The sequence below is a fragment of the Bos grunniens genome, chromosome 22 (genome assembly GCF_055505025.1).
Source record: "Bos grunniens cultivar Pamir isolate PY7600 chromosome 22, Bosgru_T2T1.0, whole genome shotgun sequence".
Lineage (NCBI taxonomy): Eukaryota > Metazoa > Chordata > Mammalia > Artiodactyla > Bovidae > Bos > Bos grunniens.
The window spans coordinates 51,298,351-51,325,873 of record NC_141186.1 but is presented as its reverse complement, the minus strand read 5'-3'; the positions used below and the strand labels follow the sequence as shown (position 1 = coordinate 51,325,873).

Below are 27,523 nucleotides of genomic sequence, written 5' to 3'. Positions count from 1 at the left end.
ACTAAGTGAGGAATCACAGCACCTGGGATCCAAATACACCTGTGCCTTTTAACAACTAGTCCGCAAATCCTTGGCTGAACTTTACTGTTCAAAAAAACGCTCTTCTGAAAGTGGTAAAAATCTTTATCCAAGTATCAAACATTTACCAAATTCTTAATATACAAATGAATAATCTACATATGGTGAGGGAAGAGATTTAAACATGGGTAAAAGGCTAACATGTCCACTGACAGACAAATGGACAAAGATGAGATATATATACATTTATATATATATAAATACACACACACACACCACTATTCCTCAGTCATTACAAAGAATGAAATAATGCCATGTGCAGCAACATGGATGGACCTAGAGATTACCATACTAAGTGAAGTAAGTCAGACAAATATCACATATATCACTTCTATGTGGAATCTAAAAATATGACACAAACTTATCTTCAAAACAGAAACAGACTCACAGATATAAAGAACAGACTTGTGGTTGCCAAGGGGGAGGAGGGGGGGAAGAGGCAAGTATTGGGACTTTGGAACTAGCAAGATGTAAAGTATTATATATAGGATGGATAAACAAGGGACTACTGGATAGCACAGGGAACTGTATTCAATGTCCTGTGATAAACCATAGTGGAAAAGAAAAATATATATATATATATGTATGTGTATGTGTAACTGTGTCACTCTGCTATATAACAAAAACTAACATATCATCATAAATCAACTATACTTCAATAACATTAAAAAAGAAAAGACTGGACATGAAGGGCCAGAAAAGGCAGCAATAAACGGCCCACCAATCTGAAGTGATGATCAGGATCTCAATCAGCTCACAAAATGCCAGTGAGAGAGTAGCTGATTTTAGTCCTATTTTTGGCTGCAGAATACACATTCTGACTTCTGCCTCCCCCAGGCAGAAGCTGGAATCACTCTTTCAACATCTCCTGCAGCTAGAGTGCAGGCCTGTGATCAAGACTTCCCAATTTAGACACTGCATGAAATTTGGACTCAGAAAGGAGCAACATGAGGCAGCAGGAACCACAACCTCCTTTTCTGGTGAGAGCGGAGGACTGTGGCAGAAATGGAACAGGATGGCATAAATCCCAATGAGAGACCATGGTAGGACAAGGACCTGTGCCCAAGGGTGTGGCTGCACGTCTTTGGCAAAGCCAGCCAGCAATGTGACCTGAGTCCTTTCCTGGCCGTGCAGCCTCCAAAATCCATTCTCTGACCCTCCTATAAATTTCCTGAGCTAACTACTACCCTTTAGCCAATTCTTCTGAGTAAACTAGGAGGAGGGAGGTGGGGGACTAATTGCCTGATACTTGTAACTAAAAGTCAAAACTCAGATGGATACAGAAGATGTAACAAGTTGGAAACTTTAAAACAGTGTTCACGGGAGGAGGGAGGAGGGAGGAGGGTTCAGGATGGGGAACACATGTATACCTGTGGCGGATTCATTTTGATATTTGGCAAAACTAATACAATTATGTAAAGTTTAAAAATAAAAAAAAATAATACAAAAATTAAAAAAAAAGAAACAAACAAAAAAAACAGCGTTTACCTTAGGAGAGGAGGATGTGCAAAGCGGTACTAGAGATCTGAACTGCACCTGCAAAATTTTATGTCTTAAAAAAAAAAAGGCAAACTGCCAAAAACAGCACAAACACTTGTTATAAAGATTTGTCTGGATACTTTTCAAATGTCTGAAAAGCAACTAGGGCCCTAGGTAGGAATTGAACTAATGAGCAGAGCAGGAAGAAAAAACAACAGTAGCTATGATTTATTTATTGAAGGCTTACTATGTGCCAGGCGGTGTACTTAAGACGTAGCATTTTATGTAGTCCTTAAAATAACTACAATATAAATTATTTTATTCTTATGATATAGATAAGGAAATGGACTCAAAGAGGTTAAATCGCCTGCCTGTGACCACATATCTAAAGAATCAGAGGAGGATCAAACTCATCTTTGTCTAAGAGCCAAGCCTGGCTCGTAATTACCTTCTTCCTCACTCTCAGCAACTCTACACGGTGGTGAGAGGATGCTGCTGCTAACTCACTTCAGTCATGTCCAACTCTGTGTGACCCCATAGACAGCAGCCCACCAGGCTCCCCTGTCCCTGGGATTCTCCAAGCAAGAACACTGGAGTGGGTTGCCATTTCCTTCTCCAATGCATGAAAGTGAAAAGTGAAAGTGAAGTCGTTCAGTCCGACCCTCAGGGACCCCATGGACTGCAGCCTTCCAGGCTCCTCTGTCCATGGGATTTTCCAGACAAGAGTAATGGAGTGGGGTGCATTGCCTTCTCCCTGTGATGGGTTAGGGAGTGACTATACCAGCACAGAGAGAATGTGCAACAGCAAAAGAGGAAGAGGGACAGAAGTTGGGATGACAAATGAAGAAGAGCTGCACTTTGATCTATGAACCTTGAGATCTTTACTTTTAACAACAAAAGAGTTGAGTGCTGAGAAATCCCCTTCCTCAAAGCATCCTACATTGAGTAGGACCAGACTGAACCAGCCTTATCTGAAGCCTCAGTTCCTGCCCTGGAGAGAAATGTAGGGAAGAAACAACCAATTCTGTGGGTGCTAAGTAGAATCAGACTCCTAGAATTCACCAGTGGGTCTTCTCTCTGGCACACAGATTTAATTCCATGTGGACGCTTCAGGAAGTACCCAACTCAAGAGGGTTCTTGAACGTGAAGTTTCAAATGAACCATTTTCACCTAGCTCAGGCAGACCTATCCACAACAGGAAACTTAAACCTTTCCTAGTATTGTACAAACTGTTAAGGTATTTACATGAGAGCGCTACCTTTTGCCTTCAGATAGTACCCCCGTCTTAAATAAACATATGCTACTTGATATAATGAGAAATAACAACTTTTGGTCTTTTCTCTGATTCCTCGTCAGAGCTCCTAAGACCTTTGTAATTTTCGAAGTGATAATATAAATGCTAGGACTATATTATGTTCTAATGAGGTGACTCTTGGTGGGTTCCTGGATGAGGGCTCATCACCTCAAAGACCAAGCTAAGACTAGAAACTTGATACTTTCAGCCCCACCCCCCTTTCTCTGGAAAGGGAAGAGGGGCTAGAAATTGAGTTACTAATCGATCATACCTACATGACGTAGCCTCCACAAAAATCCCCAAAGTAAGAGGTTTAGGGAGCTCCTGGGTTGGTGAATATATCCATGTGCCGAGAAGGTGGTACACCCCACCCCCATGATGAAAGAAGCGCCTGTGTTCATAACCCTTCAGAACCTCACCCTATGTGTATCTTTATCTGGTTGTTCATCCATATCCTTTATCATTTCCTTAATTATATAATAAACTGGTAATGTGTTTCCCTGACTTCTGTGAGCTGTTCCAGCAAATCATCAAACCCAAGGAGGGATAGTAAGAACCGCAACTTATAGCCAGTTAGTCAGAAGTACAGCTGAGATAATCTGGGACTGGCAACTCTGAACTGGGGGTGGGGGGCAGTTGTGTCAAACTGACCCCTTAACTTGTGGGGATCTGACACCAACTCCAAGCAAATAGTGTCAGAACTGAACTGAATTATACACAAGCCAGCTGATATGGAGAACTGGTCATTGTGGAGGAAACCACACACACATTTGGGGGCCAAAACTGTTGAGGGTGGTAGGAACAGAGACTGAACAGACACAGTGAGTTTTACTCTGACAGCTACTCTAATTAACCTTTGACACACACCTTTCTCTCCCATCAATTCACTAGAACTATTCTAGGGATATAATTACTTTGTCAAATATTATGTGGCTGCTTCTAGACTGGAAAGATGAGAAATTTATGGGGGCAGAACAAACTCTCTGGGATGGTGACAGATGGTTTTAAAAAAGCAATCTAATTTTATCACTTTTTTTTTTTAAGGTAATCTAGAAAACTGCCTCTGCCCTCAAGGCAATAAACTGTTTTGAAATTTCAAATGACGTTAAGATAGGCATAATTTTACATTCTTATCAAAAGGGTTAGGTTGAGACACAATACTATGGGCAAAGAGTCTTAACAACTGAACTGAGAAGGCAGGCCTGCTCAGCTCCGTGTTTCAGTGGACACGTCACCTCTTTAGTCTCATCCTTTTACTCAGTGCACTCTACTTACGCAGCCATTCTGCTGTTTTTTCAAATGAGCAGGCTCCTGCCTTAGCGCTTTCTGACTTCGAATGCTCTTTCCTCAGATAGCCATATGGTTCATTCACCAACTCTCTTTGGTTTTAACTCACATGTCACCAGCATATTAAGGCTCACCCTGGCCACCTGCATTTGCTCTGTTTCTCTTTTTCATTTATCACTATATAACAAGATTTTTTAAAATCTTATGTATCATCTTACCCCTCCCAGCTATAATACATGTTCCACAAGGTCAGGAAGCTTCGTCTTGTTCAATGTTGTCCCTAAGCATCTAGCAAAAGGCTTTACACATAAACACAAATACATGGAGGTGTCTAGGAAAGAGAAGAAAAGGTTAAAAAACCATAGTCCTACACAAGTTCAAAGCAAAATATTCCCAAGCAACACCTTTTTTTTAATTACAAAGAAGTTCATGTTTAATCAAATAATTTAAGAATTTAAATAATCAAATAATTTAATAATTCAAGAACTCTTTCTTAGTCTCCTACCCCTTCAATTCCTCTCAGGCTTTATTACTACTATTTAAGGACTACCACATTCTACATATGTTAAAAGCCAGTGATACTAAACTGCTTATAACACTCTACAATCTGTTAAACATCCCACTTTGTCAACATACATAGATCCACCTCATTCTTCTGGCTACACAGGACAATATACTACAGATGTATCATTATTTCCCATGTCCTTTAATGAAAGGGACTTGTTCCCAGTAGCACTACTATAAGTAATGCAGCACTGAATATCCTTATACACACGTTTATCTGTGAACACAAATGTAAGGCCAAAGGTATGCATACTTAATACATTTGACAAGTATTGCCAAATTAACTGTCAAGAAAATCCCACTAATTTATCCTCTCATACCTTTACTGCCCTGGGTAAACTCTTCATAAATGTTTTCCTATCTAATAAATAAAACATATTTCATTTTAAAAACTTATACTTCCATAGTCACCAGAAGCATGAAGTGTCTTTTCATATGCTTACTAGTACAATCTGTATTTCTTCCTCCATGAACTACCTATTTATATTCTTTGTTCATATTTCTAATTATTTTTTCTATTTTGCATGCTCCTTGTGTAGTAGAACCAGTAGTTAGGAGCACAGACTCGAGTTAAAACAGCTTGAGTGCAAATGCTAGCTACGGGAAGATGAGTTAACCTTCCTATGTCCCATGTGCTTATTTTAGTTTCAAAAATATACTTTAAAGAAAGAATATATAAACCTATAAAAGAGATCAGAAAACCAACATGTGTATAAAATAATTTTATAATTGCTAGGCCCATATTTGAGCCTGCTGTCACTCAAAAAGAAAATGTTTCTTCAAAAAAAAAAAAAAGAAAATGTTTTTTCAGTCTTACATAAAGTTGTATCTTTAGTCATATATTTATGCAAATAATCTGGTTTAGTTTTTTTTTTAAACAAACAAATTTTTATCATATTTAAGACACTCGGGGTTTTTTTGGCTGCACTGCATAGCTTGTGGGATCTTAATTTCCTGACCAGGGATTGAACTCAGGCCCTTGGCAGTGAAAGTTCAGAGTCCCTAACCACTGGACCTCTGGGGAATTCCCTTAATTGGTCATTTTTAATTTTAAATATGGGGGGGGGGACTGCTATTGCACATATCATATACCACAAACCATATCTCAGCAACTTGTACCAGTAGAAATTTATAATAAGATTTTTAGGACTACTTGAATAAACAAAAACAAAAACCCCTTCAAATAGGAAAAAAAAAATTTTTAAGGAAAAAATGAGGTTTACTCTACCTACACAAATAACTTGAATTAAAATCGATGACCTGTGTGAGAAAGGGAACCACACATAAAACGTAGCCTAACAAGTTAGCCAAAATGTAGATACACAGAAAAAAAATACGATTTTTACCAAAAGAGCATTGATAATTATTACTCAATTATTATATCAACTGCTGATCAAGCTAAGATTCCATGAGCTGTATATACAATTAATTTTTATGCAGGAGTTCCCTGAGACCTCAGAATTAGTTCAAAGATACTTTCAGGGTAAAAAAAGATTGAGGAAAACTATTTTAGAGTTTACTTTCTTCCTTAGAAAGGCTCTTCACAACCTAAAAACCACAAAAACTTTCTATACTGCCCTTTCATAATTCATTGCTTTCTTTTTATCTGACTCTTTAACCCACCTGGACCTAATTTGTATTATGAAAGATATCCAACTTTATTTCCAAAAGAGGAGTAGATGCCTTACTCTACTAATAGAATATATCTTTTCCTCACTGATCAGCAGAGCCACTTTCATCCTATACCTGGTAGCTACTCATTATGTATACCGACACATAAACGTGCTTTGAAGTCCTTGGTGAAGTTCCAGCTTCTCAGGTTAGGGGACCCTAAGAACTGCTCTATCTTTCGTAAAAGTTTCCTCCTACATGAATTCCTCTATCACCTGATGCTGTTTGCTTCCTCTCTTGTGGCAATTTCTTAGATTTAGTGGATTTAAAAAAAAAAATCATTCCCTATTATTTTTATTTAAGTATCAGATCAGTCACTCAGTCGTGTCCAACTCTTTGCGACCCCATGAATCGCAGCACACCAGGCCTCCCTGTCCATCACCAACTCCTGGAGTTCACTCAGACTCACATCCATCGAGTCAGTGATGCCATCCAGCCATCTCATCCTCTGTCGTCCCCTTCTCCTCCTGCCCCCAATCCCTCCCAGCATCAGAGTCTTTTCCAATGAGTCAGCTCTTCGCATGAGGTAGCCAAAGTACTGGAGTTTCAGCTTTAGCATCATTCCTTCCAAAGAAATCCCAGGGCTGATCTCCTTCAGAATGGACTGGTTGGATCTCCGTGCACTCCAAGGGACTCTCAAGAGTCTTCTCCAACACCACAGTTCAAAAGCATCAATTCTTCAGCGCTCAGCCTTCTTCACAGTCCAACTCTCACATCCATACATGACCACAGGAAAAACCATAACCTTGACTAGACAAACCTTTGTTGGCAAAGTAACGTCTCTGCGTTTGAATATACTATCTAGGTTGGATAGCTACTATATAATTTTATAAGATACAGGTGTACAATATAGTGACTCGCAATTTCTAAAAGTTGTTTTAGTTAGATTTCTGATGGCATTTTTTTTTTCCAGCACGGATAGAAAAAAAATTTTTAAGTATCTTTGTAGTCACTAAGAATGGGAAAATCTGAGTCCATGATATTGGAACCTATCTCATGGATTTATTATTGTACTTCTTCATCCATTTACAAGAGCTTTGGGTTACAATGATGATGCTAATAGGTGATCTCAATTAGCCATCTTGAATATAAAGTCTCAAAAAACACATTAAAGTCAAATTCCAAACTATTTTAATCTTATGAAAAAGATCCAAGCTATAGATAACAGAATAATTTTTTTTTTATAATAATTTCTTAAACCGAAAAGTCAGCCTTCTCTTTTTACTTTTCCTGTATCCTTCCTTTCTCATAAAGATCAGAATTAACAACTTCATCCCTCCATGTGCCAGATGTTTTCCTGCTATCTCTTTCAGTCTCACTGAATGGTACTATCCCTACCAACACATAAAAAAACTAGAACTGAGAAGATTAAGATCATATCAACAAATAAGAGGTCAGGTCAAATTCAAGCCCAGGAATGTAACTCCAGAGCTCAGGTCCTTCCAATACACCCACTTACTTTGCTAAGGAGCAAAGTCTTCTATCTTACCAAACACACCTCTTCACACTCGGCCTCTCCATCATGTTCCACTTCCTTTCCTATTCTCCTGGTAGAAATCACCGAGGGCAAAGTGATATGCAACCACAGTAGAAAGTAGCAAGAAAGCAGCATTTGTAACTGGAGGAGACTTTCAGTTTCATGTGTGGAAGTGTTAGTCAGTTCACATAAGGACTCCCTAAAGAAGACAACTTGTATCTTCTCAATAAATGTATTAAGTTTCTTCTTCTTCAGTAAGCTTACTATCAATTAGCATTATCTCTTGAGGCTTATATCAAATGCAGGCCTAGAAATCTACAGGTGACCTGAGTCATGGAACTATACAACTAAATGAAGGTCACTAAAATATAATAGCCTTTCCATTAAAAAAAAAAAGTTTAAAATATTCTACTTTTAGTAATGAGCTAAGATGAGCCCTCCTATATTCCTGATCGGCTCAGGGTGACACAGACAAGAAGGGAAGCTTTGGTCACATGCCGTTGGGACATATCCAAATCCAGTCCCAGAAGACCTCTTCATGTCTGTACTGCTCAGTTCTCCAAAGCAAATGGTAAGTTCAGTTTACAGAAGTGACAAATATTTTTAGTGTTAACGATGAAAGCCCTCGTGTAAAATAATATGTTTTGAAAAATAGAATATTCTTCTTAGTGAAAATAACCTGACATTTGTATACAGATGTGATGCTCTACTAACCAAAAACCTAATGGCAAATTCCATTCAATAGGATGCACCTCAACAGTGATCTCCCCTTTACCTGAACCTGCTGTGGCTGTTGAACCTGGATCTGCTGTTCTGGCTGGGTTTGAGGCTGAACACTCGTGGTGACTGGACAGGCAAGTTCAAGCAAAGACCCGGCCACTTCGGTGCTGTCTGTGTAAATGCAGTTCCCACCCTGCTGGTACACCATGGTAGTGGTGGCCGTCTGCTGGAACTCCTGAAGGGCTTCTGGCCCCTTAGAGGCTAGCGAGTCCAGAAATTCCTTCATCCTGTGTTGCGGGACAGACCGCGCCTTCACTCGGATGTATTCTTCAAAGGAGATGGTGTTCTCCAGAGAATTATTCATATTGCAGAGTCCTCAGGGTTCCTAGGAATAAAACAAATGAACAGAAGTCAAAACTATGCCATGGTTTTAACATACTGAAATGCACAGAGCAACCATTCTAGCATTGGATTGGAAATATTCAGGGCAGCTGCATACATAAGGAATCCAAAGTACAATTTTATTAAATAACCTTTTTTTTTTTCAATTATTGGCATCTGAAATTTCTTTCCATTAACATTTCTTAAATCAAACTATCACACTGAAAACAAAAAACAAAAGCATTTGTCACAGTACTGGATGAAATGGGCTGAAAACACATACTCCACCCATCACTTGGCCAGGCCAATCCCATCTTCTCTGCAGAATCAAGCACTAGACAGTGAAAGCCATAGGCAACACTACTCTGTAACCATCAGAAGACTCCAAGGAAGGTAGGAGCTGGGATTCCTACCAATATGTTCTAGTTCCACTGCCAACTATGTTTTACACTGAAGGGACACATATGCCACCTAGCTGTGGCATGACCCTAGACACAAGGGATGTGTTCATCTCCCCCACTCCCCCAAACACCACAAAACCTCATTTTGCTATCAACTGCTCACACTCTTTTGTTGCATAGCTTACTGGTTAAGAGCATGGATTTTGGAGCCAAACTTCTTGGGTTTAAAACCCAGCTCAAACTCTCCTTTGCTGTGTTATCTTGGACAAGTCAGTTAACTTTGGTTTTGTCTATAAAAGAGGGATTAAAATAATATTTGCACCATAGACATGAGGATTAAATATGTGTAACGCACTTACAAAAGTACCTGACATATAGACAGTGCCATATAAATACTAACTAATACTACTTAATTAAGTAGGAGACGGAAGTTGAATAGTACCTTAAGTAACTAGGTTACTTCTAAAACTCAGAAATCAATTTTGCAAGTTTTTCATCAGGGTGTTTACCTTAAGGTACAAGGGTGGATAATAGCCCTCAAGCAGCTGGGGGACAACCACTATCTATCCGTGAATGCTGAGTGTCCTGTACGCTTTCATACCATTCTCTCTTGACCACTACCACCTCCCAAACAAAAGCAATGAAAGGGTATGAAAGTAACACAAACCAAGTGAGTCTCTTTGCCCAAAAAAAGACTCTCGGTCAATCTCAAATATCTAAAAAAGTGATTTGTTCCCTTGAGCCATCAGACTAGAAATATCAGTCTTTCACTGCCCGGATGCTGTCTTCTGTTAACAGATACAAAGTGGGTGGGTAATCCTCTCATTATTATCTTCCACCTGGCTCTAAACTCTAGTAGACAAGACTGTATCCTGGTCCTCTCTGAATGGCTGACACACGTAGGTACTTATCTGTTGCATCTGGAATTCAGTGTGGAACAAGAAGGATTATGACTCTTTGTTCCTGTGACATGTATAACTTACAACAATAACATTTTCTGCTTTTCCCTAGTAAATGGTTAATCTATACCTTGAAGGGAAAAAAAAAAACCACCATATATTCAGGGCAAGAGACCAAAGGAAAAATATGATCCGTACTCCTATTAATTTCCTGACACTGGTAATATTTCTGTGGGATGCTGTTTAAGTATATAGTATACAAATTATATTCAGGTACTTTCAAACAGAACAGACCCCAGCAAGAAATCTTTTATTATGAGACCCATAATACATTGCAAATATATTTCTCCATAAATAAAGAATACTATATATACCTTATCCTGTCTAAGATGCCTAGACCACTACTCTCAGGGAAGCCTCCACACAACAGGAGTTAGGAAACCCCAAGCACAACAGAGTACAGAAAATGCCAAGTACAGGTCAGGGGAGTGAAAGGTGAAGCTGTTGCTGATGGCCTCTTATCTTTTGAAACTTAACTCCTATCTGTTCCTTTCTCATCTCTTCTAACCACCTCTCCTGCCCAGGTCTCCCTTCTCTCTGATGCAGAGACTCTCAGTTATCTTTCCCAGAACAGAAAATTAGGAGGTCTGCTACGAGACTTCAAGATTAAGCTATCAATAATGCCCATGGCACATAAAACAGGGGCAGCATCAGGGTTTCCCAGGTGGTGCAGCAGTAAAGAACCACCTGCCAGTGCAGGAGACTTAAGAAACATGGGTTTGATCCCTGCGTTGGGAAGATGCCTTGGAGGAGGGCATGGCAACCCATTCCAGTACTTCTGCCTGGAGTATCCCATGGACAGAGGAGCCTGGAAGGCTATAGTCCATTGGGTGGCAGAGCATCAGACCCAACTAAAGCAATGGCATGCACGCACTCAAGGCCAAGCACTTCATATTCAGAGCAGGCCACTCCAGCACAGGTGACCCACAGTCACTAACCACATTGGCATAGACTGTGTCAAAGCTTCCCTCTGATAAGAGCATCATAACTGAAACTTCCTTCTTAAGGAAGCATCTCTCATACTATAGATCTAATAACATTACAAAGTTCACAGTATGTGACCCTAATACTCAAGTACATACAACCTTCTGCTCAAAAAGGGATAAAGGAGAGAATTGTGTGAACCACCATTTACCAGTTCTTTACTATGCCGGTACATATTTCAGTTTTTCACCTCCATTACAGAAGACCAGCAGGGGGCAACTGAAATTTACACTTCTCCAAATTCATTTTTTTCAATAATTAGTTGTATTCCTGTAAAATTCTTAAGAGATGGCTTGAAATGTGAAGATTGTCTGTGCTAGAATGGTAGCTATTGTTTCAAGCAATTTTTTAAGAAGTATAGAAAATCAGGCAAAAAAAAACCTTTTCTTGCTTCAAATCTGGGAGAAGGTAAGTATGAACAAGCACAAAGAAACAGAGTAAGTTAACTTTACAGAATCGGAAACCTTCACACAAATACTGCTTGGTAAAGGTAGTCCACAGAATCTTCTGAGTGACCTTGTTTCCCTTCACTCTTTCAAGTTTCAGTAATCAAGGAGGCTTAAACCTCATCTGAAGTCTGACATTAAGTACAAGCAGAATTATACCAACTCTTCTTCCCAGAATCAAGCTTTCTTCAGTTTTCAGTGTAGAATTCCATCTAGTTTTGTTTCCTATTTTTTGTCTTTGTTTTTTTGAAAGTGAAAGTGAAGTCACTCAGTCCCATCTGACTCTGTGCAACCCCATGGACTGCAGCACCCCAGGCTTCTCTGTCCATGGATTTTCCAGGCAAAAGTACCGGAGTGGGTTGCCAACCCAGGAATCGAACCCGGTCTCCCACACTGCAGGCAGACGCTTTAGCGGGGAGGGTTAAAGTAACACACCTATTGTTTTTAAAAAAACTGCTCAAATAGTACAGGAAGGTATAAAATGAAAAGTAAAACCAGCTAAGTATGGTATGACCTCTGCTTCCTGATCTATGAATTTTAAACACTCATCTATCCTCTAGGAAAGGTAAGTTTAGGGCATTTAAAACACCTTCCTCTCACTAATCCCTGCCAGCCATATTTTAGTTTTTGTCACGATCAGTTTCACCACAAGAATAGTCCAAATATAAATGTATTCCCTGAGCAGGACAGCAAATAAAACACTCATCTCTCAGAAAGAATGGGATAAAACCTTGGAAAAGTATCTGCTATAAAGCCTCAAAGTTCATTCTTTAATTTTCCATCAAAAAAAAAGAAAACACCAACAGTTTTAATTAGGAAAAATTCTATAAAACTTAGAAAATGTTGATAAAGGTTCATACACAAGTTCATTATATTCTTCTCTGTTCTTATGAAAATATTTGAAATAGCCTATGACAAAATCACCTTTTGTTTTATAGCCAGTCATGTATTTTAAGTAGCTGAGACTCTCAAGTATAAAACCCTCTGCAGTGCTTCAAGCTTAGAGTCTATCGTTGGCTCTAAGCAGAAGCCATTACTTGCAATTCCCATTGCTTTTTCCTTTCACTAAGCTCCCAGCAAGTTCTTCACTGGCTATACAAGTGCACAGAATCATGTGAGAACCACTAAATCAGAGGAAGCTAAAGAATATTAACAAATAATGGATTCGATGCAGAACTTAAAAATTATATAATGGAAAAGTCCAATTTGAAACAACATTTCAATCTGCTCATTTATACACAAGGCTTCATTTCTTGTCCTTTTAACCTGCTCACTTGGCATTATCTACCAGACCAACACATCCCAATAATGAAAGTACACTAAGTCAGCATTTGACCTGATACAAAAGTACTGCTTAGAAGGGGGTTGAGAAAAAGGCTTCAGAAATACATTTAAATATTTGAGACCAGACAGTGATTAAAAACAACACTGAGATAAATTAAGGAAATTCTCAATAGGAGTGATATTTCTTTGTTTTTATGCTCAGAAAAAGTCTACCTTTACCATAAACTTATTCACCTACAATTTTTAAATTTATAGTATATCTTTTATCAAATGCTTTGATTTAGAATTTCTTTTGCATCTGAGGTAAAACTCTAAGTTTATTTTTTTCAAAGACCCAACAACTTGTCCCTGTATCATTTACTAAATTACTGAAATTTCTTTGCCCAATGATTTAAAATGCAACTCTGATTATACACCAAATTCATATAAAGGTCTGTTTGTTTCCAAGCTTTTTGTTGATTCAGCAGATCTTTCTGTAACATAGTAACTTTAAAAAAAATTTTTTAAAGCATGTTAATACCTACAAGATCTACTTTCCCACAACCAAAATGTGTGGTTTCAAACTAAAAAAATGTAATGACACAGAAAGTACATTATGTGTGAAAAAGAAGGCTAATACAATTGTATTTATATATCCTGGTATGGCTTAATTACATACCTAAGAAGAAAAACTGGCCTAACAGCAGCTATGCCTGGGTGGTGTGGAATAACGGAAGACTTAAATTTCTTCCTGTTTAATACACTCCTGCATTTTCCACAACTTGTATTAAATTAAAAAAAAGTTAAAAAAATAATCCTTTTTGTACAGTGGTTATACCACAGTAAGAGACACACGAAACAATTTTGGTTGATCATAGTTTGATTCCCACCGCCCCTCAAAATCTGGAACTCTGAAAGACAAAACCATCAAGCTACATAAGTCTGCATAATAATGAAGACTGTTCGCTTCAAGATGTTGCTCACAAGATACAAAAGGCTGAGCCCTGGTAACAGAGAAAGAAAAATGGATAAACTTAATGAAACTACAACTTATAACTCCCAGAGAAACAAGATTCTTAATTAGCTTCAAGGCAAAGACTTAAGTGAGGAGCAATAAATAAACTGATTAACTAAAATAGTTCTGAAAAACATGAAGCTGGAGGGATAGTTGAGTACTCTCAATTTTTGGAAGTGAGAAATGAAGGGGGAAACACTCTGCAGCTCTTTGAGGTACAGTCTGTAACTAAGCATTTGCTTCTGAATGAATACTTTAAGTACAGCTGCTTTGCAAAACAATAAACAGATGAACCAACCCCCCACCAACAGACCCAGGAAATTTTCCCTATAACCGCACATATTTTTATGGGTTATTTCCCCTATACTTCCTTCTACAAGAACTAAGAGCAGGTCCTCAGTATACCACAGTAATCATCATTCCAATTACTTTACCTCTAGTCCACAAGAGGAAAAAGTCACTCCAAAGCAACAATTCTACATTTCTGTTTGCTGATTTTTTTTTTTTTTCTATTTAGGTACCACGGGAAGGCCTACGTGCTCAGGGGAATCACCCCTTCTTGAGTGCCCTCAAATCTGATAGCTCTTCCTGGCTCCCCCGTGCAGCTCTGCAGAGTGGGTCTTGAACATGTGATGAACTAAGAGAAGACGCTCAGAGCTGCCTCAGAGCCCTCCTCTTCCTATTTACCCAATGGTCGTGCTTCTGGGCTCCCTCTCAAGGTTCACATCTACTAGCAATGGATCCTGATAGCTTAGTTCTGGTTTGAAGAACACATTCCAAAGGAAAAAAAAATCAATTTCCATTTTAAGGAGTCAAGAGTCACAGTCACATTTGTCCTAATTAACAACTAAGGAATCATTTCAAAGAAGGAAATTGGGAGACACTGTTCTATTCTTAAAGATATCAACCCACCATAGGGTTTGTGATAGAAATTAGCCCATTAGGACATTCACTAGACAGAGAAGCTCCTCATTTAGGGGTATTTTCACTATGGATCTAGTTTTGGACAACACACTTTCAACCAGGAACTTAAATTCACATTCCTACCAACGACTGATGAAATGTAAACTGGTACAACTGTTTGCATTATCTAAATGAAGCTGAAAATATGACCCAGCAATTCTATCCCTACATGTACATGACACACACCCATACAAAGGTACATAAACAAGAATGTTCATAACAGTATTGTTAACAGCCCCAAACTGGAGGGAATCTACATGTCTACCAATAATAGAATGAATAAATTATGGTTTGTTCGAACAGCAGACTACTACACAGAAATGGGAATGAATGAACCACAGCTGCACACAATGCTGAAAGATACAAAGCACAAGCACAATGCTAAAAGATACAAACAGCATGACTCCATTTATATAAAATTCAAAATTAAATAAAACTATGTTGTCGAGGGATACAAAGGTAGTAAAAAGAAAAACAAAGAACAGGATTATCACAGAAATCAGAATAGTAACTGTCCCTAGGGAGTGAGAAGCTATAACCAAGAAAGGACTCATGAAAGGTTCAAAAGTGGCGGCATTATTCTATTTCTTGAAGAGGTGCTAGTTACACAGTGGTTCACTTTAAAATTTTTCACTAGACTGTACACAGACCAACTGAATTAATATGTATAGACAGATATTTCACATACACATGCCAAAAAAAGAGCTTTCTGACACAGCCTAGCAGCTCTACATACAGTTGTGCACTAGCCTAAAGTGTGACACCAAAGGACCATTCTTGTTCCCTTTTCAGCAAAGCAAGGGGTTAATCTATCATTTCTTCATGCACTTACAATTAGAAAGCACAATGCAATGTGACAGGAAAAAACTAGCTAAGCATTTAAGTGAAGCCTGGACTTAAAACATCTGGAACAAAATGCAGGGCACCTACCTATAATGAAATGGAAAAGAACAGGAGTTCACCTAACATTTGAAGCAAAGAAATAAAAGACCATTACAGAGAGAGGCTGGCCATTTAAAAAGTATACAAGCAAGATGCATGGCACATCAAAGACAAACTAGTATTTGATTCAACTTAAAGAAGGCATGCAAGCCTGAAGGAAGAAATCACTGATTCTGAAGTTGTCATGATGGAGGACAGCCACACCCAAAGCCCCTTAACTTTGGTTACCTTTTGGAGCAATTCAAATTTACATGAAACTTCAATCACTATTTGATCTTTTCTTTAAAATAGCAACATATGTGGAAAGGGGCTGTGGAAAGGCAGAGGTTCGTGGAGACACACTAATTATGCATCACAGAGGAGTGGAAGTAGGACATCTTGTAATGGGGAAATTTTAGCTAATGAGCTTATGGAAAAGTATTATCTACAGACACCAATTTAAAATGCAGACTTCAAACGTTAATGGTTAAAAATTTCAGAAAAAGTAGGCTTAAATGGTATATTAATATTTTTAAGTGTATCCTAGATAAACTTGCTGCTTGTCTTTGAAACATTCTGATCCTTTGAAAAGGTGATGCCTTGTCATGCTAAAGCCTGAAAGTTGCACTGACATAGTTTAAGAGGAAAAAACTGTTCAAGCAGCAAACTGGCTGGATTCGAAGATGCAGTTCTCCCACATACTCAATTTTCTAGCACCAAGTCGTTTCTGGCAGACAGCACCCAGAATGATTGGCAGGATTTGTAACGTTTCAATATTATCAGGAAAAAAACTGCACACATATTCCCAGCATATGAATAATTTTAACTCACCAGTCACCATGGTGCATACATTTCTGCTGCTTGTCCTGAGTTCTTAAGACTTGTAACATTCTGAAGAAGACAGAACAAAGAAGTCCTTCCATCCCCAGCCTCTTTTCAAATTTTAACTTGTTCTTAAGATAATATCGTATATTAGGAAAAACTACCCCCATCATTTTCAAGTTTGATTGCTAATTTTAGTTCCTCTTAGCTTCTTTTCCCTTAAATTTAATGAAGCAAGACTGTAAAACATAAACTAGCAGATAGTCCGACTTAGAAAAAAGAAGTGTCTATTTCTCTGAACAAACCTAGATCTTCCCTGAAACCAGAACACAGTAAAGGGATTTAAAAAAAAACAAAAAACAAAAAAAAAAAACGCTGAAAAGGACTGAAATCCTAAAGTGAAATCAAAAGCGACTTTTCCAGGTAGATTTCAGGAATTTCTGCTGAGGATCTTTGGAATTACGAAAGAAGGCAAAACACTGACTCGGGTTGTTCAATTCTGTTCTGGGCAACTTTTTGGCTGAGCAATAGCGGGCCCTTTAACCTAAGAGAGTACAAGTAAGCCCCTCCCAACCACACAGAGGAAAAGGCTGCATTTCAGGATTTAAAGCGGCATTTTAGAGCTCGGGTAGTTTCACAGCGTCCACAGAAGCGGATCCCCTTCCGGAGCGCACAGAGGTGACGTGTAAGAATTGCGCTTTAATGAAGAATTACTTTCTAATAACAAGAAAACAGGTATCACTGACGGGCCTTCTAGGATTTGCCTTCCCTTTCCAACACAAAGCATCAAAACAAGGTGAGAAAAGTCGAGGGGTTTCGCTGCCCTCAGACAAACAGCGATCGGTTTCAGAATCAGGGTAGCACCCTCCAAGCACCCACCCCGCACATGGGCCTCGGGACACCGCATTCTGAAGAGTACCAGCAATCTCGCCCACTTCGCTGAGGAGCGGGGCCGCGAGCTAGCCCGCAAAGCAGGTTGGTTTCTCCTCAGGCCTAGGCCCCGGCGATCCGGGGACGTCACCTGAGCTGCAAGGGTCCAACCCACAACCTTCTTTAAACTGCAAGCCGCCCGTCCGCCCGCCGCCCCTCCCCGCAGCTGGGGTGTCTTGCGCGCCGTCGCACCGGTGCCGCCACCCAACAGCACGGCGCGCGCCTGCCCGCGACCCTCGACTTCTGGGCGCGCGCCCCAGGAAGCCGCAGCGGCCCACGGGCTGCAGCTCCAGGAGCCGAGATATCCGGGCCGGGAACGCGCACGTCAGCGGCCACGCGCACCGGGAGGGCCGCACAGCGCGCGCGCGCCCGAGCGTATAAACAGGCCCGGCCGCGCGCGCCCACCAGCGCGCATTCGCGCGCCGCGCCCACCCGAATCCCCGGGCCGCCCCTCCCCCACCCAGGGGGCGGGGGCGCGCGAGCCCAGGGACGTTCTCGGCTCCGGAGCCGCCCCGAGGTCTCCTGGGCCCAGCGGCAGCGGCCCGCCCGCCCCCGCCCGCCGTTGTGTCGGGTGGGCCCGCTGTCTCAGGCCCGCAACCCCGCTGCATCCCTGCCCCCACTGGAGTCCTCACCCGGCGACGTCGCCGCCGCCGCCACCGCCGCCGTTCTACCCGCCGGCCCCGCCGCACCGCTCGGGGCCCCGGTTCTGCCGTCGCCGCTCCAAGACCGACAGGATTTTCCCCTCACAGCTCCCTGGGCGCCATCTTACATTCAACCCTCACAGCCAATGAGTGCCGAAAGCCTCTCTCGCGATAATTGGTGCGTCGAATCCCGCGAGAATTAAGGCTGCCTCCTGGCCAGACTTAAAGGGAACGCTTCTGCCGAGGAGAGAGGCCGAGCGTAGGGCTGCAGTAGCGGCAAGAGCCTGGGGTGTAGGGCGGAGCGCCCCGCCCTCAGACGCCCCTCCACGTGGGGCGGAGCCAGGGCCGGAGATCGGCCTAGCCTTGGAGCCAGGGCAGGCCGGGGCTTGAAGCTCAGTCTCAGGACCCTTCTGCCGCCTGCCTGGGCCTCCTTAGCGCAGCCTCACGCGGTGCGGAGAGCGGCCTCTTACTTAAGGTGGCCCCCACAACCTCTGACCTAGGCCCAGCGCCTCCAGCTGCTCAACCCACCTGGGAAGCCCCAGGTCACTCTCCTCCAGGACCCCCTAGCATCTGGGACCCACGCCTCACCCTCCATCTGCTGTCATCCTAATTGAACCTTCCGCAGCCCAGTCCACCTTAAAGCGGGCCTCGGGTAGTCTGGTGTTTGTATACAGGGAAAATGTGGAGGGTGTTAAAGCTGCAGGCACATGCGGGCCTCACCAGTAGCCCACACTGCCCCAGAGGGGAACAGACTGCCATATACTCTTTCTTAAAAAGGCCTCTGGACCTTTGCACTTGTTCCTCCTTCCTGGCAAACCCCTAGTCTTTTGAGGTTCCCCTCAGGAGGCACCTCCTGAGAATAGTCTTCTGAGGCTCAGGCTGGATCAGGAACCCCGGATCAGCGTCACACAGGCCCCAGGGCCACGTCTTCTGCACAATGCCTGGTCACCCTCTGTCTCCCCAACTAGATGGTGGACTTAGAAGGGCACCACACAGGTCTTCCTCATTCTGCTGTGCCTGGCACATAGTAGGTGCTCAATAGTTTTAGATGATTGGACTAGGAGCCAGACCTCTCCATCTGCCTAGGCGTGCAGGCAGACACAAACCTTCTAGGTTCCTCTTGACACAGGGCTTCTAACGGTGCAGCAGCATCCAGGACCCACGGTTCCCTCAGACTAGGAGCAGAAGGTACCAGTCAGGCCCAGGCCTCTCCCCCAAGTGCACCGGTGATTTCAAAGCTGTCAGTACTGCTCTGTGTGCAGTATACCTTCCCTCCACCCCACGGCATGACTCCAAGGCCCTCGGGTGCTAGGAGAGCAGAGAGATAATACACAGACTCCAGGGGATTCAGCTGTTCTTTATTGACATGGAGTCTGGGTACCCCTAGCCTCCAAAAGGATGAGGTAGGTCCACAGGACTTGCAGTTCACACTTTTCCTGGGTCCTCCTTCAGTGTGACGGTTCGGTTGAAGACAAGCTGGAGGACAGATGGGCAAGAATGACCACCAAGCCCGAACCAGGCCAGGAGGCCCCGGGTGAGTCTCACCAGACACCCCACTCCAACCCTCACTTCATCCCAGAGGAGCTGAGCGCCAAAGAACTCTAGTTCTCAGTAACTTTTTGACTTTGGTTAAAGGACTGGCTGGCTCTGGGTCTCCATTTTGTAAGAATTATAACAATCCCTATGCCAGCCTATCTTGAGGAATAAGTAAGGAAGGGTTCATAGAAAATGTGCATAGCCTTAACCTCTGAGCCTCTTTTCTCCTCAGTGGAACGTGGATCCCACTGCAGGTGGGGAGGATTAAGTAAGAAAATGTCAGCATAGTGCTTGGCATAGAGAATGGCGGCTACCATCAGCATTGTGGTGGAAAGGTAGATTCAAGCACCTGTCCCTGGTTGCTGTCTGGATCCACGGAAAAGTAACCAAGGCGCTCAAATTGGAACTTGTCGAAGGGCTTTGCCAGGGCCACAGAACAGTCCACTAATGCAGCCTCCACCACTTGTAGCGAGGCCTGTGGGCAGAGAACTCAGGTGGCTATCGAGCCAGAAAGGCCCACCACCCTCACCCCATACCCCATGAGCCTACCGGGTTCAGGTCACTTAAGAATCCACCAGGCACCTCAGCAGGATCCTCGGGGTTCTTGTGCTGAAATCTGTAGCCAGAGTGAAGGTCAGACTGCACTGAGCAGCCACAGCAAGCAATGCCCATCTCATAACCTGCCCCAACCCCAGCTCTGCTCACTCACAGTCGCTCATAGAGGCGGATCTCACATGTCAGAGGCTGTGATACCCAGTGAATAAATGCCTTGGGCTTTTCACCAGCATCTGCGCGCCTGCAGGTCACCTTGAGGCTTTCCACACAGCCACTGGGGCCCTGGGAAGTCACGGGGCCTGCGATCAGACTTGAACCCTGCTACCAGGACTGCACGCTGCACCAGATCCTCACCCCAGCAGGCACTGCAGCAGGAAGCCTGCAGCTGGCTCTCACCTTGACAACATGCTGCAGCTCGATGACGTAGCCTGTATGCCTCAGGCCCACGGGCTGGCCCCATGCCAGGCGCTTATAGCCTGGCTCTGGCTCCTAGAGTTAGGAAGGTGGAGAAACACAAGAGGCTACAAAGGTCAGAAACACAAGAGGCTTCTTCCACCCCTATGTCTGGCAGAGATTGGTTTGAAGAAGGGATGATGGGTCCTCAGGACTGAGCTCAGGAGCAAACCGGACCCTTCACCCCACCCCCAACTCACCTCTTTGAAGTCCATCCTTTCAATGAAAACAGTGGATCCAAAAGGAACCTGATGGAAGCCCTTGGTCTCATCAGCTGGGAAGTTGGGCACCTGGATGTCCAAGGCCTGGCGCAGAAGTGTGAGTCACACTAGGCACTGGGATGCCCACACCCAAATCCAGGTGCACACTCCCCTCCCCCGCTCCCCCCCACACACAAACCTTGAAGGAGACTTACCTTGGTGGCAGGAAAATTGGTGATGACCACCTGTAACGGCTCCAGCACAGCCATGGCCCGAGGGGCTGTGTCATTCAGCACATCACGCACACAGGCTTCTAGCAGATGTGGTTCCATTGTGGTCTGTGCCACTGTCACTCCCACCTAGCAGGAAAGGTCAGCTTCAGTCGCAGCCATGACCACACACTGCTGTGCTCAGCCCCCAGCTGCCCACCCAGACCACTGGGCTATACCCGAGCACAGAAGTTGTTGATAGCCTCGGGCGGAAAGCCCCGGCGTCGTAAGGCTGTGAGCGTGAAGAGCCGGGGATCGTCCCAATCCCTGTGGGCAAAGAGGAGACGAGAAGGCCGTTGGCGGCACATGCTACTAGTACCGCCAACCTTTGATAAGCCAAAAAGCCACACGCACCGCACAGCGCCAGCCGCCACAAGCTGGAGAATCTTCCTCTTGGAGACGACAGCATAGTGCAGATTGAGGCGGCCGTACTCCCACTGCACGGGACAGTAGACGTCCAGCGCATTGCACAACCAGAAGTAGGAGGAGCGTCTGGGTGGGGGCGCAGAGTCAGGGCTGGCCACCTCCAACCCAGGACAGACTGCCGGAAGGGCTGCTGGAATCCCACTGGCCCGCCCCTCCCCACCGGCCCAGCTCCCTCACCGGGCCTGGAATTCCTTGGTGCAGAGTGAGTGGGTGATGTGCTCGATGGAGTCACAGAGGCAGTGCGTGTAGTCATAGGTGGGGTAGATGCACCTGCAGGGCACAGGCAATGGGCCCCACCATCCAGCCCCACTCTGCCCGACCCACGGCCCACCCCGCCCCCAACTCCGCAAGCCCACCCCAAGCTCCCGCTCACCAGGTGTCCCCCGTGCGGTGGTGCGGCGTGTACTTGACGCGGTAGGCCACGGGGTCCATCTTGCCATCCTCCATCACCAGCTTCATCCGCAATGTGGCCTCACCCTCAGCAAACTTGCCCTTGCGCATTGCCTGAGTGGGAACAAGGGTTCGGGCTGCAACTCAGCCTGACGGCGTCTCATTCCCAGCATTCTGGCCCACCCAGACCCAACTGCACCCCCAGATCCCCACCTCGAAGAGCAGCAGCGACTCCTCTATGGGACGGTCTCTCCAGGGTGAGGGCAGTGGGTTGTGGCCTTTGAGCTCCTCTCCTCGCTGGTGGCACACGTAGGCCTGATCCCTACGAGGAAGGGGTGTGAATGCCCGGCATGGCTGCACCCTGGTCAGCCTGTCTGGCTCCATACTGTGGCCTCACCTGCGGATAAGCTCCACAGCCCAGGCATACAGCTGGTCAAAATAATCGGAGGCATATGTCACCTTGTAAGGGGTGTAACCTGGGGGACAATGGGACAGTATTAGCAACCAGGCAGGAGCACCCAATGGCAAGCTGTGGCCCAGTGAGAGGCCCATGGATAATCAGTTTGGCCCAGGCCCTCCCCAGCCCATACCCAGCCAGGCCACCATGTCGTATATGGCAGTGAAGAACTTTGCTTCCTCTTTCTCAGGGTTGGTGTCATCAAAGCGCAGGAAACAGATCCCATTGTTGGCCTAGGAGAATTGCAGTATCTGTGAGCTCCCGTTATCATCAGCTCCTACGATCCAGCTCGTTAAACTGGGACCTTCTCAGAGCTCACCCATGTCAGAATTGAAAATATCTTTCACTCACCTTCCTATATCTAAATGCCCTAAACAAGGCGTCTCATACGAATGTGAGATACAACACAGTCTCATCCTAACTCCGAGAAGTGGCACTGGGAATTTCCCAAGATTTGAACTTACTGCCTCACCAAGATCTTTTTCTCAATGAGCCCAATTGGGTGGATTCTGAGGTATCTGTCACACATTTCTAGGTATTCCCTTCAAGGCCTCTTTCTGCTCTGGGACACTTTATGGGAGCAGCAAGAAAAGTAGGGACAGACACCCCTCTGGTACCTGCTCATGGGAGCAACAAGCAGTCATCCTGCTTGCCAGGTCCCCAGACACACTCACCTTGGCATAGCCAAAATTGAAATTGATTGCTTTGGCATGTCCAATGTGCAGGATTCCATTGGGTTCTGGCGGGAACCGGGTACGAACCTGAGATTAGGGGAATGGGAGCAGAGGAAGCAGGTCAGAGCTCAGACTATACTAAAGGATGACCCTTCCTGGGGAGACCATCATGACAGGTAAGGTGGAGTAGCATGTAGGCAGCCCAAACCGCAGGCAAGTGATGATGGCATAGCTTGCCTGCCAATACTGCCACACACCTGTCCTCCAGTGATGTCCAGGTGCTGCTTCAGTAGATCCATGGTATGAGGAGTGGTCACATAGCCCGGGGTCTTGTAGTTCTCACCTGCCAGGGCCAGAACAAGCCTGATGACACCAGGCTACAGCCCAGGGCTTCCAACCCCAGGGACTTGGCTATAAGAATTGCTACTAAGACCCAGCAATTGGTCTAAGACCTCGGAGGCACAAGAAAAAGAACCTCTCTTACAATACTGAGAATGTCAACTGATGAAGCCATATGGAAAATAGTATGGCGGTTCCTCAAAAAACTAAAGAGAGTTGCAAAGGAATTAACAATCTTACTTGTGGGCATGTATCCAGACAAAACTATTATTTGAAAAGATACACACACCACTACACTCAAAGCATTCAATAGCCTTGTCTTGGTTACATTTAATAGCCTTACCCTGGCTATGTTCAATAGCCAAGACATCGAAACAGCCTAGATGTCCATCACCAGATGAATGGATCAAGAGGATGTGGTACATAGATACAATGAAATATTACTCAGCTACCAGAAAGAATGAAATAATGTCATTTGCAGCAACATGGACAGGCTTGAAGAGATTGTCATATACTAAGTGAAGAAAGTCAGAAAAACAAATACCATATGATACCATATGATACCACTTACATGTGGAATCTAAATAACGACACAAACGAACATACCTACAAAACAGACTCACAGACACAGAGAACAGACTTGTGGTTTCCAAAGGAAAGGAGGGGAAAGGGAGAGAGAGAATGGGAGTCTGGCATGAGCAATGTAAACTGTAATACGTAGGATGACCAAACAACAAGGTCCTATGGGATAGCACAAGGAATTATATTCAACATCCAGTGATAAACCACAATGGGAAAGAACGTGAAAAAGAATATATAACTGAACTGGTTTGTTGTACAGCAGAAATTACTCATTATAAATCAACTATACTTAGTAAAATTGAAAAACAAGATCCAGCCCTCCACAGAGTTTTTCAATCTGCATGCTCACCAGGTTTGTGGAACTTAAGTGCCTCGCCTCGGAGCTGCTCCATCAGAGACAGGGTCTGAACAACAGCCTCACCTGCAGAGAAGAAGCAAGGAAAACTTATTCTCTGGATACAGCTATCACATCCAGCTCCAGGAGGTGCCTGTCAATAATATCCATATCCTGTAACCAGAACAGAACCAAGCAGTCCCCTCTTCCTCCAACCCCAGAAACAAGAGATACATAGCCAGACTCCTCAGGCCTCCTCTGGCTAGTTTCTGAGTAAAGGAAAGGAAGGAAACACCAGAAATTCCAGTCTTGCAGCAGAAGACAGACGAGTAAATGACAGCCTGAGGAGACTGGGCTGTAAGGATCCAGCAGGTGGAAAACCCAGAAATCGGGGAGCTGAATGCAACAGGAGCCTCAAGCCTCTCACCATTCTCCACCACATCCTTTGCTGTCCTTTGGTCTGTCTCTTCTGGCTGAGCCTTTGCCACCTGAGAGAAGTTCAAAAGTTGGTCAAGGTCTTAGGATTATTGGATTCAGATACCCCCTTCCCCAAACTGAAATTTCACCCTACCCTACCTCCTCCCCAGGGACCCCAGACCATGCTCAGTCCCACCTTGGGCTTCTTCTCCAGATCAGTCTCTGTCTTGGGACCCAGAAGATGGAGGACCTGAGCAGAGACCAGAGTCAGAGCTGGGACAGGACGCCATGACTTGTCCCACCCACACACCCACCAAAGGGCTCCTGGGCCTATTTACCGGCACCACCTTGAAAAACCTACCTAGCCCATCCCACCTCCGCTCGTCACATGTTTCTGTGGCCTCAAATACTCTTTCCCTCCTGAGGGTCCATATTAGGCTCAGGTAACAGAAACAGCCATTTACACAGAAGAACTGTGGGGCCAGCATCGAGATAAGCCATCTACCTCAGCCATCACCCTCCTGTGATTCTCTGCCAGCATCCTGAGATGAAGGCCACATCACCCCTATTTACAAGATGAGGAAACTGAGGTTCAGAGTAAAGCAACTCATCCCAAATTAGGCATAACCCAGGGGCCCGGGTCTTTGATTGTTCGCCAGGTGCTCCCCCCTCTACCCTAGGCACTACTATCCACCATGAGAAGAGGAACAGGCTCTCTTCCCCTCCCAGCCCTGTGTACCCCTCAGTGGACTCGACATTCTGACAGGGCCTTTGCCTGCTTCAGCTCAAAGAGGCACCCACCTGCATGTCTACTTCATGCTTGATCATTTTGCCATCTGCCCACTTGAGTGCAGCCCGAGCCTCTCCTAGAAACATGGACAGAAGGAGATGCAAAAAGGCAAAGCAGGACATTTCCCATCCTCTTTCCCAAGAAAAGGGCCTGGCTGACCTCAGAAACCAGAGCGAGACCACTTCTAAGGTGCTCCTATTCCTCCTCCCACCTCCCTCTCACTCATCCCCAGAAGAAAAGGCATGTCCAGCGAGAAGAACATAGTCCCTTGCCCTAGGCCCTGCTCACCCATCAGCAGCCCCATGCTGAAATGGTAACGCTCTACCAGGAGCTTGGCTCGGTGGCGATTTATGGCAGCCTCCACCTACAGAAAGCCAAACCGTGTGGTTCAGAAATGCTCCGGGAACCCACACTCTCACCCCGGGGTCTTCCTGATTGGAAAAGCTGAGCCACTCCTGTTCAGGGTCAGTCCTAAGGAGGTAACTGATGGCTGGGGAAAGACTCACGGCCTCTTCAATCTGTTCTGGGGTCACCACAACGCCCACACCGCATTCCTGCTCGAAGTCCTCAGTGTTGATGGGATCCAAGGGATGACTCCGCACATACTCAAGGGCAGCTGAAAAAGAGCGAACGGATTTGTGGCATCTCAGCTCCAAGAAATAAGACAAGACCCTAATCCATCCAGGAAACCCCAATAAATTTGGCTCCTGGGAAATTAAGTCGTGCCCCTCTAGAGAAGCTCTGAGGCCTCAGGAAAGAAGCATGTATTCTGAGGGAAATTCCTCATCAGACCTAGGTTTCTCTAAGTCAGTCTCACCGGAGGTGGCCCTCTCCATCTGTCAGTGCCAGGGCCTCGGTTTAGAGAACTAGTAATCTAGAGAGACACCGAGGGACTTCTCAGAAGCGACAGAAAGGGGTCTGGGCTGAGAGAAGTTTGAGGTGGAAGCGCAGGTCAGGGAGGGGTCTCACCGCTCAGCTGGGTCTCAGTGTGGATCTTCCTACTGGTTATGTAGCTCACGAGAAAAGAAAGGCGCCGAGGATCCCGGAGTCGGGAGGCCAATCCATAGAGCAGGGTCCCGGTAGCCTTGTCGATGGAGGAGCCCAGAGTCTGCTGCGCCTGGGGTCAGAGGGGTCAGAGATAAGCCCCACGCCCAGTAAGAAAAGCCTGGGCAAGACAAGGTGGGCTGCTTGGGGTTGGGACCCGACCCGGCGTTGCGCTGGGGCACAGTCGGCAGCCGGGGCCAGGGACTTAGGTTGGCACCTGGGTCGCCGCCTCGCGTAGCTGCGCGCTCAGAACCGTGTTCTTGAGCGTTTCGCGGGCCTTCTGCTCGCTCAGGCCGAGGCCAGTGAAGAGCGACAAGGAGTCCAGAGCCGCCATTGCTGGGACGCCGGAAACCGAAAGGAAACTTTGGGGCCAATCTGAACGTTGGCATTAGCCCACGGACCAATAGGAGAGCAATGCTGTCAGGGAGAGCCAATAGTGTCCTTCCTTGGCGGGAGGGGGTGGGGCGCTCTAGGGTTACTAGCTCCATTTAAAGGGCTGAGGGCGGCCTTTTCGGACGCTTCACTTCCGTCTTCGTAGTGGCGACCGGACTTTTAGGAGGTGCTTTGCCGCGGATCAGGAAACAAACATAGACATGGGCCTTTGCTCTTCGACCTTTCCCTTTCAGCCCTGGAACCCTCGTGACCATCCCAGTTCTGTTCTTGGGAATATGTGAGTCCCTATCATCTTTCTGACGTCACAGCTTTGGAGTTGTCATGGAAACAGTTGAACAAAATGAAGCCCGGGAAATCCTGTCAAAGAT

At 44.8% G+C, this 27,523-nt stretch overlaps 2 protein-coding genes across 7 annotated transcripts in view; both read right to left on the bottom strand.

Annotated features, from left to right (window-relative positions):
* Positions 1–18,444, bottom strand: part of QRICH1 (glutamine rich 1) — a 42,332-nt gene extending 23,888 nt beyond the window's left edge. The window contains exons 1-3 of one of the 6 annotated variants that reach the window (XM_086368062.1): positions 18,288–18,444; positions 16,735–16,794; positions 8,626–8,955 (exon numbers count right to left, since the gene is read on the bottom strand). In XM_086368062.1, coding sequence (XP_086224188.1) covers positions 8,626–8,934 — 309 coding nt within the window. In that variant the 5' untranslated portion in view covers positions 8,935–8,955; positions 16,735–16,794; positions 18,288–18,444. Of the gene's footprint in view, positions 1–8,625; positions 8,956–16,734; positions 16,795–17,604; positions 17,954–18,287 lie in introns of those variants that run through there. The other 5 variants (XM_086368058.1, XM_086368059.1, XM_086368063.1 and 2 more) reach the window with 5 other exon arrangements.
* Positions 18,445–19,633: 1,189 nt separating this feature from the next.
* On the bottom strand, positions 19,634–27,121 carry QARS1 (glutaminyl-tRNA synthetase 1). The gene is made up of 24 exons (XM_086368064.1): positions 26,980–27,121; positions 26,688–26,835; positions 26,225–26,334; positions 26,007–26,082; positions 25,730–25,794; positions 25,125–25,178; positions 24,939–24,999; positions 24,527–24,598; positions 23,514–23,599; positions 23,257–23,343; positions 22,716–22,815; positions 22,523–22,601; positions 22,339–22,447; positions 22,109–22,239; positions 21,913–22,005; positions 21,664–21,801; positions 21,489–21,576; positions 21,256–21,399; positions 21,041–21,145; positions 20,784–20,876; positions 20,542–20,669; positions 20,382–20,448; positions 20,182–20,307; positions 19,634–19,772 (listed from the first exon to the last, which is right to left on the bottom strand). Exons 1-24 carry the CDS (start codon positions 27,094–27,096, stop codon positions 19,722–19,724), a joined length of 2,328 nt encoding a protein of 775 aa, XP_086224190.1. The 5' UTR covers positions 27,097–27,121; the 3' UTR covers positions 19,634–19,721.
* Between the last annotated feature and the right edge of the window lie 402 nt (positions 27,122–27,523).

Bases quoted from the DNA above. Each gene is read 5' to 3' on its own strand.
- QARS1 (XM_086368064.1), bottom strand. From the start codon at position 27,096: ATGGCGGCTCTGGACTCCTTGTCGCTCTTCACTGGCCTCGGCCTGAGC. The intron at 24,599-24,938 runs GTGAGAGGCTTG...TCTTCTCTGCAG, and splicing joins AAAGGATGTGGTGGAGAATG to GTGAGGCTGTTGTTCAGACC. The intron at 20,877-21,040 runs GTGAGTTGGGGG...TCCTAACTCTAG, and splicing joins AAAGGATGGACTTCAAAGAG to GAGCCAGAGCCAGGCTATAA.